At 51.3% G+C, this 11,447-nt stretch overlaps 1 protein-coding gene across 1 annotated transcript in view; it reads right to left on the bottom strand.

The window, feature by feature from the left end:
* Nucleotides 1-1,609: 1,609 nt before the first annotated feature.
* The window catches only part of LOC127920718 (intermembrane lipid transfer protein VPS13B-like), a 33,763-nt gene continuing 23,925 nt past the window's right edge, over nucleotides 1,610-11,447 (bottom strand). The window contains exons 5-7 of the mRNA XM_052504754.1: nucleotides 5,639-5,835; nucleotides 3,302-3,506; nucleotides 1,610-1,944 (exon numbers count right to left, since the gene is read on the bottom strand). Coding sequence (XP_052360714.1) covers nucleotides 1,744-1,944; nucleotides 3,302-3,506; nucleotides 5,639-5,835 — 603 coding nt within the window. The 3' untranslated portion in view covers nucleotides 1,610-1,743. The remainder of the gene's footprint in view (nucleotides 1,945-3,301; nucleotides 3,507-5,638; nucleotides 5,836-11,447) is intronic.

Here is an 11,447-nt window from a genome sequence, read left to right as displayed (position 1 = left end):
GGCCGTATCCAGACTGATGGTGATGAACGTTAGGATTAGGATTAGACTGACTCAGTATATAACAGTAGTCTCACCTGTTGCCAGACTGATGGTGATGAACGTTAGGATTAGGATTAGACTAACTCAGTATATAACAGTAGTCTCACCTGTATCCAGACTGATAGTGATGAACGTTAGGATTAGGATTAGACTAACTCAGTATATACCAGTAGTCTCACCTGTTGCCAGACTGATGGTGATGAACGTTAGGATTAGACTAACTCAGTATATACCAGTAGTCTCACCTGTTGCCAGGCCCGTAGGGCCGTATCCAGACTGATGGTGATGAACGTTAGGATTAGGATTAGACTAACTCAGTATATACCAGCAGTCTCACCTGTTGCCAGCCCCGTAGGGCTGTATCCAGACTGATGGTGATGAACGTTAGGATTAGGATTAGACTAACTCAGTATATACCAGCAGTCTCACCTGTTGCCAGACTGATGGTGATGAACGTTAGGATTAGGATTAGACTGACTCAGTATATACCAGCAGTCTCACCTGTTGCCAGGCCCGTAGGGCTGTATCCAGACTGATGGTGATGAACGTTAGGATTAGGATTAGACTAACTCAGTATATAACAGTAGTCTCACCTGTTGCCAGACTGATGGTGATGAACGTTAGGATTAGGATTAGACTGACTCAGTATATACCAGCAGTCTCACCTGTTACCAGACTGATGGTGATGAACGGTAGGATTAGACTAACTCAGTATATACCAGCAGTCTCACCTGTTGCCAGACTGATGGTGATGAACGTTAGGATTAGGATTAGACTAACTCAGTATATACCAGCAGTCTCACCTGTTGCCAGACTGATGGTGATGAACGTTAGGATTAGGATTAGACTAACTCAGTATATACCAGCAGTCTCACCTGTTGCCAGACTGATGGTGATGAACGTTAGGATTAGGATTAGACTAACTCAGTATATACCAGCAGTCTCACCTGTTGCCAGACTGATGGTGATGAACGTTAGGATTAGGATTAGACTAACTCAGTATATACCAGCAGTCTCACCTGTTGCCAGACTGATGGTGATGAGCGTTAGGATTAGGATTAGACTAACTCAGTATATACCAGCAGTCTCACCTGTTGCCAGCCCCGTAGGGCTGTATCCAGACTGATGGTGATGAACGTTAGGATTAGGATTAGACTAACTCAGTATATACCAGTAGTCTCACCTGTTGCCAGACTGATGGTGATGAACGTTAGGATTAGGATTAGACTAACTCAGTATATACCAGTAGTCTCACCTGTTGCCAGACTGATGGTGATGAACGTTAGGATTAGGATTAGACTGACTCAGTATATACCAGTAGTCTCACCTGTTGCCAGACTGATGGTGATGAACGTTAGGATTAGGATTAGACTGACTCAGTATATACCAGTAGTCTCACCTGTTGCCAGACTGATGGTGATGAACGTTAGGATTAGGATTAGACTAACTCAGTATATACCAGCAGTCTCACCTGTTGCCAGACTGATGGTGATGAACGTTAGGATTAGACTAACTCAGTATATACCAGTAGTCTCACCTGTTGCCAGCCCCGTAGGGCTGTATCCAGACTGTGAACGGTGTTCTGGCTGATGTTGATGAAGACCGGGTCTACGAAGACGTTCCCGTCCAGGAGGACGTTGTTGGAGCAGCGTGTGACCGCAGCCTGACCCTGCAGTATGAACGGCTGCACTAGGGAGAGCCAAGTCAAGTTCCGGTACTCCAACAGTCTGCAGTCCAGCTCGGTGGAGAACTGGATCTCCTGGCAGAGCCGGGCGGCGCTGACGTTACCGCCGCCGCTCCACTGGCGGAGGAACAGCCGCGGCTCCTGTGCCCCGATGACCAGGTACTCTTGCTCCTGGGGCAACTTCCTGTCCGGCAGGAAGGGGCGGAGTCGACGTGACGGCGCTGGAGACAGACGGACAGAGGAGATGTGAGTGAATCTAATATACGACTAAAGTGACAGTAGTATGAGAACGACTTCAGATGAAACACGAGAAAATAGCAACAACCCAGCTGCTCCAGGCGGTGTTACAGTACCTGTACCCAGCTGCTCCAGGCGGTGTTACAGTACCTGTACCCAGCTGCTCCAGGCGGTGTTACAGTACCTGTACCCAGCTGCTCCAGGCGGTGCTACAGTATCTGTACCCAGCTGCTCCAGGCGGTGCTACAGTACCTGTACCCAGCTGCTCCAGGCGGTGTTACAGTACCTGTACCCAGCTGCTCCAGGCGGTGCTACAGTACCTGTACCCAGCTGTTCCAGGCGGTGTTACAGTACCTGTACCCAGCTGCTCCAGGCGGTGTTACAGTACCTGTACCCAGCTGCTCCAGGCGGTGCTACAGTACCTGTACCCAGCTGCTCAGGCGGTGCTACAGTACCTGTACCCAGGTGGTGTTACAGTACCTGTACCCAGCTGTTCCAGGCGGTGTTACAGTACCTGTACCCAGCTGCTCCAGGCGGTGTTACAGTACCTGTACCCAGCTGCTCCAGGCGGTGTTACAGTACCTGTACCCAGCTGCTCCAGGCGGTGTTACAGTACCTGTACCCAGCTGCTCCAGGCGGTGTTACAGTACCTGTACCCAGCTGCTCCAGGCGGTGTTACAGTACCTGTACCCAGCTGCTCCAGGCGGTGCTACAGTACCTGTACCCAGGTGGTGTTACAGTACCTGTACCCAGCTGCTCCAGGCGGTGTTACAGTACCTGTACCCAGCTGCTCCAGGCGGTGCTACAGTACCTGTACCCAGCTGCTCCAGGCGGTGTTACAGTACCTGTACCCAGCTGCTCCAGGCGGTGTTACAGTACCTGTACCCAGCTGCTCCAGGTGGTGTTACAGTACCTGTACCCAGGTGGTGCTACACTACCTGTACCCAGCTGCTCCAGGTGGTGCTACAGTACCTGTACCCAGCTGCTCCAGGCGGTGTTACAGTATCTGTACCCAGCTGCTCAGGCGGTGCTACAGTACCTGTACCCAGCTGCTCCAGGCGGTGTTACAGTACCTGTACCCAGCTGCTCAGGCGGTGCTACAGTACCTGTACCCAGCTGCTCCAGGCGGTGCTACAGTACCTGTACCCAGCTGCTCCAGGCGGTGTTACAGTACCTGTACCCAGCTGCTCCAGGCGGTGCTACAGTACCTGTACCCAGCTGCTCCAGGCGGTGCTACAGTACCTGTACCCAGCTGCTCCAGGTGCTACAGTACCTGTACCCAGCTGCTCCAGGAGGTGCTACAGTACCTGTACCCAGCTGCTCCAGGCGGTGCTACAGTACCTGTGCCCAGCTGGTCCAGGTGGTGGTAGAGGTGCAGTTGTATCTGTGCCAGGGTGAGAGACACGCCCAGGGAGGGCACGGACCAGGGGGCGAAGCAGGAGTCGACACGGGTACAAGCTGCCAGCGCCGTGGGGACACCAGCTGGTCACAGGGCAGAAGCTGGGACCCCGAGGAACCCTGCTGAGAACCTGACTCACTGTCAGAACTGTAAAGAGATACATGAAGAAATATTAAGTTTGACAGTTAATAAATCTGACTCACTGGGAGGGAGAGGAGAAAGACACTTCCAGTAGGTTGTTACTATATGTCTTCTGCCTCCCGGTCTGACCGAGGGAGAGAGGAGAACAGCACCTATTTCACTATAGTCAGTCCTGTATTCACCTCAGAACTATTCTCTAGAACACTCTAGAACACTATCCTGTTCTAGAACACTATCCACTATCCTTCGGTGAGCTGGAGGGACATTAACAAGGTGTCATGGAGGAGGACTGGGGGGACATTAACAAGGTGTCATGGAGGAGGACTGGCTGGAGGGACATTAACAAGGTGTCATGGAGGAGGACTGGGGGGACATTAACAAGGTGTCATGGAGGAGGACTGGGCTGGAGGGACATTAACAAGGTGTCATGGAGGAGGACTGGGCTGGAGGGACATTAACAAGGTGTCATGGAGGAGGACTGGGCTGGAGGGACATTAACAAGGTGTCATGGAGGAGGACTGGCTGGAGGGACATTAACAAGGTGTCATGGAGGAGGACTGGGGGACATTAACAAGGTGTCATGGAGGAGGACTGGGCTGGAGGGACATTAACAAGGTGTCATGGAGGAGGACTGGGTTGGAGGGACATTAACAAGGTGTCATGGAGGAGGACTGGGCTGGAGGGACATGAACAAGGTGTCATGGAGGAGGACTGGGCTGGAGGGACATTAACAAGGTGTCATGGAGGAGGACTGGGCTGGAGGGACATTAACAAGGTGTCATGGAGGAGGACTGGACTGGAGGGACATTAACAAGGTGTCATGGAGGAGGACTGGAGGGACATTAACAAGGTGTCATGGAGGAGGACTGGGCTGAAGGGACATTAACAAGGTGTCATGGAGGAGGACTGGGCTGGAGGGACATTAACAAGGTGTCATGGAGTAGGACTGGGCTGGAGGGACATTAACAAGGTGTCATGGAGGAGGACTGGAGGGACATTAACAAGGTGTCATGGAGGAGGACTGGGCTGGAGGGACATTAACAAGGTGTCATGGAGGAGGACTGGCTGGAGGGACATTAACAAGGTGTCATGGAGGAGGACTGGGCTGGAGGGACATTAACAAGGTGTCATGGAGGAGGACTGGCTGGAGGGACATTAACAAGGTGTCATGGAGGAGGACTGAGCTTAATTGGCTGTGTAATTTGTTGCTACTAAGATCCACCATACGACCTGGGGGTGGGGTGGCGTCCCAAATTGCTCACTATTCCCTACGTAGTGCACTACTTTTGACCAGGGTCCGTAGTATGCAGGGAATAAGCTGTCAATTGGGACACACATTGACAGTAAAGGAAACTGGAGACTGTAATGAAATGCACATGTATATTTGGCTTTTCACGGAGTTGCTGTTTTCTGTTGTTCTCCCTCCCCCTCAAGGTCAGCTGGATGGGATCTGTTTGGCCCCGACAGCCACTTGGTGTGCTGGGAAATGTCGGTTGATCTGAACCTGGGCCAGGTCCACTGCCCCCCCCACCTTCCTTCCCTCCCTCCCTCCCTCCCTCCCAAACTTCCCTCCCACCTTCCTTCTCTCCCAACCTTCCCTCCCACCTTCCCTCCCTCCCAACCTTCCCTCCCACCCAACCTTCCCTCCCACCTTCCCTCCCGCCTTCCCTCCCACCTTCCTTCCCTCCCACCTTCCCTCCCTCCCTCCCACCTTCCCTCCCTCCCGCCTTCCCTCCCACCTTCCCTCCCTCCCACCTTCCTTCCCTTCCGCCTTCCAACCTTCCCTCCCACCTCCCACCTTCCTTCCCTTCCTTCCTCCCTCCCTCCCAACCCCTCCCGCCGTCCCTCCCAGATGTGGACTGACACACAGAGGCTTTTGTGCTCAGAGATGCTCATCGTTCTGCACTGTACTGGCTCTCTCTCTCTCTCTCTCTCTCTCTCTCTCACACACACACACACACACACACACACACACACACACACACACACACACACACACACACACACACACACACACACACACACACACACACACACACACACACACACACACACACACACACACACACACACACACACACACACACACACACACCATAGAATCAGGTGTGTGAAGAGCGTGTTAATCGTCTCCTCACCTCTGTTCGTCTCCTCCATCTGGGTTGTTGTTGAGGACGATCCTCCACAGGTCAGAGGTCACCAGATCCTTCTGCTCATTGGTCAGCGTCAGGCTGGGCAGGGTCAGCTCGCAGGCGCTACTCTCTGATAGGCTGAACTCTCGGTAGGGGACGAAGGCGTGCTGGAGCTCGTCCCAATACTCCAGGCTGCACGGCACCTGCAGAACAAGAACCCCCCCAGACAACTAAAATCTCACCACCTCTATTATTTAATCAGAACTAATGGCTGTTGACCTGACGAGCTGCTTCCTGCTGAGGAGAGGAGCTGGGAGGAGGAGGTGGGAGGAGAGGAGAGCTGGGAGGAGAGGAGGTGGGAGGAGAGGAGAGCTGGGAGGAGGTGGGAGGAGAGGAGAGCTGGGAGGAGGAGGTGGGAGGAGAGGAGGTGGGAGGGGAGGAGAGCTGGGAGGAGGAGGTGGGAGGAGAGGAGGTGGGAGGGGAGGAGAGCTGGGAGGGGAGGAGGTGGGAGGAGGGAGGGAGAGAGCTGGGAGGAGGAGGTGGGAGGAGAGGAGAGCTGGGAGGAGGAGGTGGGAGGAGAGGAGCTGGGAGGAGGAGGTGGGAGGAGAGGAGAGCTGGGAGGAGGAGGTGGGAGGAGAGGAGAGCTGGGAGGAGGAGGTGGGAGGAGAGGAGAGCTGGGAGGAGGGGGGGGGAGGAGGTGGGAGGGGAGGAGAGATGGGAGGAGAGGAGGAGAGGTGGGAGGAGAGGAGGTGGGAGGAGGTGGGAGGGGGGAGGAGAGATGGGAGGAGAGGAGAGGTGGGAGGAGAGGTGGGAGGAGGTGGGAGGGGAGGAGAGCTGGGAGGAGAGGAGCTGGGAGGAGGAGGTGGGATGAAAGGAGAGCTGGGAGGAGGAGGTGGGAGGGGAGGAGAGGTGGGAGGGGAGGAGAGGTGGGAGGAGAGGAGAGGTGGGAGGGGAGGAGAGATGGTAGGAGAGGAGAGTTGGGAGGAGAGGAGAGGTGGGAGGAGAGGAGAGGTGGGAGGAGACAGACCGCCTCACCTAACCCTAGCAGATGGGATTCAGCCTGACGTCCTTCACATTGTGACCTTATGACCTGTCGTTCTACGACACGCCGCCCTAACCGTTCTAGAACGACGTTCTCCGACAACATCGCCCTAACCGTTCTAGAACTACGTTCTCCGACTCACCGCCCTAATCGTTCTAGAACAACGTTCTCCGACAACACCGCCCTAACCGTTCTAGAAATACTACACCTTTGTCCCAAACAACACCCTATTCCCTACGTAGTACACTGCACAGAGCTACCAGAAGCCAAAGTAGTGCACTACATAGGGGATAGACCAGAGCCCTATGACACCCTATTCCCTACGTAGTACACTGCACAGAGCTACCAGACGCCAAAGTAGTGCACTACATAGGGGATAGACCAGAGCCCTACGACACCCTATTCCCTACGTAGTACACTGCACAGAGCTACCAGAAGCCAAAGTAGTGCACTACATAGGAGATAGCTTGCCACTAGGTGACGAGGTGTGTGTGTGGATAAAGGAGGATTCAGAGATCGTATTAGTGATGTGTGTAACGTTAAACTGCTCAGAGGGACTGAAGTCTTGCTGAGTGAGGTCAGGTGTGTGTGATCTGATTCGCCACATGGGCAGGACTATGTTGTTTCACTGCATTAGGTGGGGCTAACGCCCAGCTGGGTTGGTGCTGACCCGTCTCACGCTACCATAATAGTTATGTAGGCCGTCCGAACCACTTCTCTCTCTCTCTCTCTGCCGCCTGTCTGAAGTCACCACACGACACCGAGTCCAGTTACGACCCTGAAAGGTCCATCGTTATGCTAATGACAAGGTGAATTGGGAGGGTTCAGCAGAGGAACACAGGGCTTAGTTAACACAGGAACAGAGGGCTTAGTTAACAGAGGAACACAGGGCTTAGTTAACAGAGGAACACAGGGCTTAGTTAACAGAGGAACAGAGGAACACAGGGCTTAGTTAACAGAGGAACACAGGGCTTAGTTAACAGAGGAACACAGGGCTTAGTTAACAGAGGAACACAGGGCTTAGTTAACAGAGGAACACAGGGCTTAGTTAACAGAGGAACACAGGGCTTAGTTAACAGAGGAACACAGGGCTTAGTTAACAGAGGAACACAGGGCTTAGTTAACAGAGGAACACAGGGCTTAGTTAACAGAGGAACACAGGGCTTAGTTAACAGAGGAACACAGGGCTTAGTTAACACAGGAACACAGGGCTTAGTTAACAGAGGAACACAGGGCTTAGTTAACAGAGGAACAGAGGAACACAGGGCTTAGTTAACACAGGAACACAGGGCTTAGTTAACAGAGGAACACAGGGCTTAGTTAACACAGGGCTTAGTTAACACAGGAACAGAACACAGGGCTTAGTTAACAGAGGAACAGAGGAACACAGGGCTTAGTTAACAGGAGGGCTTAACAGAGGAACACAGGGCTTAGTTAAGAGGAACAGAGGGCTTAACAGAGGAACACAGGGCTTAGTTAACAGAGGAACTTAGAGAGGAACACAGGGCTTAGTTAACAGAGGAACACAGGGCTTAGGGCTTAACAGAGGAACAGAGGAACACAGGGCTTAGTTAACAGAGGAACACAGGGCTTAGTTAACAGAGGAACACAGGGCTTAGTTAACAGAGGAACACAGGGCTTAGTTAACAGAGGAACACAGGGCTTAGTTAACAGAGGAACAGAGGAACACAGGGCTTAGTTAACAGAGGAACACAGGGCTTAGTTAACAGAGGAACACAGGGCTTAGTTAACAGAGGAACAGAGGAACACAGGGCTTAGTTAACAGAGGAACACAGGGCTTAGTTAACAGAGGAACACAGGGCTTAGTTAACAGAGGAACACAGGGCTTAGTTAACAGAGGAACAGAGGGCTTAGTTAACAGAGGAACAGAGAGAACACAGGGCTTAGTTAACAGAGGAACACAGGGCTTAGTTAACAGAGGAACAGGGCTTAGTTAACAGAAACACAGGGCTTAGTTAACAGAGGAACACAGGGCTTAGTTAACAGAAACAGAGGAACACAGGGCTTAGTTAACAGAGGAACAGAGGAACACAGGGCTTAGTTAACAGAGGAACAGAGGAGAACACAGGGCTTAGTTAACAGAGGAACACAGGGCTTAGTTAACAGAGGAACACAGGGCTTAGTTAACAGAGGAACACAGGGCTTAGTTAACAGAGGAACACAGGGCTTAGTTAACAGAGGAACACAGGGCTTAGTTAACAGAGGAACACAGGGCTTAGTTAACAGAGGAACACAGGGCTTAGTTAACAGAGGAACACAGGGCTTAGTTAACAGAGGAACAGAGGAACACAGGGCTTAGTTAACAGAGGAACACAGGGCTTAGGAGGAACACAGGGCTTAGTTAACAGAGGAACACAGGGCTTAGTTAACAGAGGAACACAGGGCTTAGTTAACAGAGGAACACAGGGCTTAGTTAACAGAGGAACACAGGGCTTAGTTAACAGAGGAATACAGGGCTTAGTTAACAGAGGAACACAGGAACAGAGGAACACAGGGCTTAGTTAACAGAGGAACACAGGGCTTAGTTAACAGAGGAACACAGGGCTTAGTTAACAGAGGAACACAGGGCTTAGTTAACAGAGGAACAGAGGAACACAGGGCTTAGTTAACAGAGGAACACAGGGCTTAGTTAACAGAGGAACACAGGGCTTAGTTAACAGAGGAACAGAGGAACAGGGCTTAGTTAACAGAGGAACACAGGGCTTAGTTAACAGAGGAACACAGGGCTTAGTTAACAGAGGAACACAGGGCTTAGTTAACAGAGGAACACAGGGCTTAGTTAACAGAGGAACAGAGGAACACAGGGCTTAGTTAACAGAGGAACAGAGGAACACAGGGCTTAGTTAACAGAGGAACAGAGGAACACAGGGCTTAGTTAACAGAGGAACACAGGGCTTAGTTAACAGAGGAACAGAGGAACACAGGGCTTAGTTAACAGAGGAACACAGGGCTTAGTTAACAGAGGAACAGAGGAACACAGGGCTTAGTTAACAGAGGAACAGAGGAACACAGGGCTTAGTTAACAGAGGAACAGAGGAACACAGGGCTTAGTTAACAGAGGAACAGAGGAACACAGGGCTTAGTTAACAGAGGAACACAGGGCTTAGTTAACAGAGGAACACAGGGCTTAGTTAACAGAGGAACACAGGGCTTAGTTAACAGAGGAACACAGGGCTTAGTTAACAGAGGAACACAGGGCTTAGTTAACAGAGGAACAGAGGGACACAGGGCTTAGTTAACAGAGGAACACAGGGCTTAGTTAACAGAGGAACACAGAGGACACAGGGCTTAGTTAACAGAGGAACACAGGGCTTAGGAACACAGGGCTTAGTTAACAGAGGAACAGAGGAACACAGGGCTTAGTTAACAGAGGAACACAGGGCTTAGTTAACAGAGGAACAGAGGGAACAGAGGCTTAGTTAACAGAGGAACAGAGGAACACAGGGCTTAGTTAACAGAGGAACACAGGGCTTAGTTAACAGAGGAACACAGGGCTTAGTTAACAGAGGAACAGAGGAACACAGGGCTTAGTTAACAGAGGAACAGAGGAACACAGGGCTTAGTTAACAGAGGAACAGAGGAACACAGGGCTTAGTTAACAGAGGAACACAGGGCTTAGTTAACAGAGGAACAGAGTAACACAGGGCTTAGTTAACAGAGGAATACAGGGCTTAGTTAACAGAGGAACAGAGGAACACAGGGCTTAGTTAACAGAGGAACACAGGGCTTAGTTAACAGAGGAACAGAGGAACACAGGGCTTAGTTAACACAGAGGAACACAGGGCTTAGTTAACAGAGGAACAGAGGAACACAGGGCTTAGTTAACAGAGGAACAACAGAGGAGGAACACAGGAACACAGGGCTTAGTTAACAGAGGAACAGAGGAACACAGGGCTTAGTTAACAGAGGAACACAGGGCTTAGTTAACAGAGGAACAGAGGAACACAGGGCTTAGTTAACAGAGGAACACAGGGCTTAGTTAACAGAGGAACACAGGGCTTAGTTAACAGAGGAACACAGGGCTTAGTTAACAGAGGAACAGAGGAACACAGGGCTTAGTTAACAGAGGAACACAGGGCTTAGTTAACAGAGGAACAGAGGAACACAGGGCTTAGTTAACAGAGGAACACAGGGCTTAGTTAACAGAGGAACACAGGGCTTAGTTAACAGAGGAACAGAGGAACACAGGGCTTAGTTAACAGAGGAACACAGGGCTTAGTTAACAGAGGAACAGAGGAACACAGGGCTTAGTTAACAGAGGAACACAGGGCTTAGTTAACAGAGGAACACAGGGCTTAGTTAACAGAGGAACAGAGGAACACAGGGCTTAACAGAGGAACAGAGGAACACAGGGCTTAGTTAACAGAGGAACACAGGGCTTAGTTAACAGAGGAACACAGGGCTTAGTTAACAGAGGAACAGAGGAACACAGGGCTTAGTTAACAGAGGAACACAGGGCTTAGTTAACAGAGGAACAGAGGGCTTAGTTAACAGAGGAACACAGGGCTTAGTTAACAGAGGAACAGAGGAACACAGGGCTTAGTTAACAGAGGAACAGAGGAACACAGGGCTTAGTTAACAGAGGAACACAGGGCTTAGTTAACAGAGGAACACAGGGCTTAGAGGAACAGAGGAACACAGAGGCTTAGTTAACAGAGGAACACAGGGCTTAGTTAACAGAGGAACAGAGGAACACAGGGCTTAGTTAACAGAGGAACACAGGGCTTAGTTAACAGAGGAACACAGGGCTTA

Source organism: Oncorhynchus keta, unplaced genomic scaffold (assembly GCF_023373465.1).
Source record: "Oncorhynchus keta strain PuntledgeMale-10-30-2019 unplaced genomic scaffold, Oket_V2 Un_contig_2037_pilon_pilon, whole genome shotgun sequence".
NCBI lineage: Eukaryota > Metazoa > Chordata > Actinopteri > Salmoniformes > Salmonidae > Oncorhynchus > Oncorhynchus keta.
This window is presented reverse-complemented; position numbering and strand designations above follow the sequence as displayed.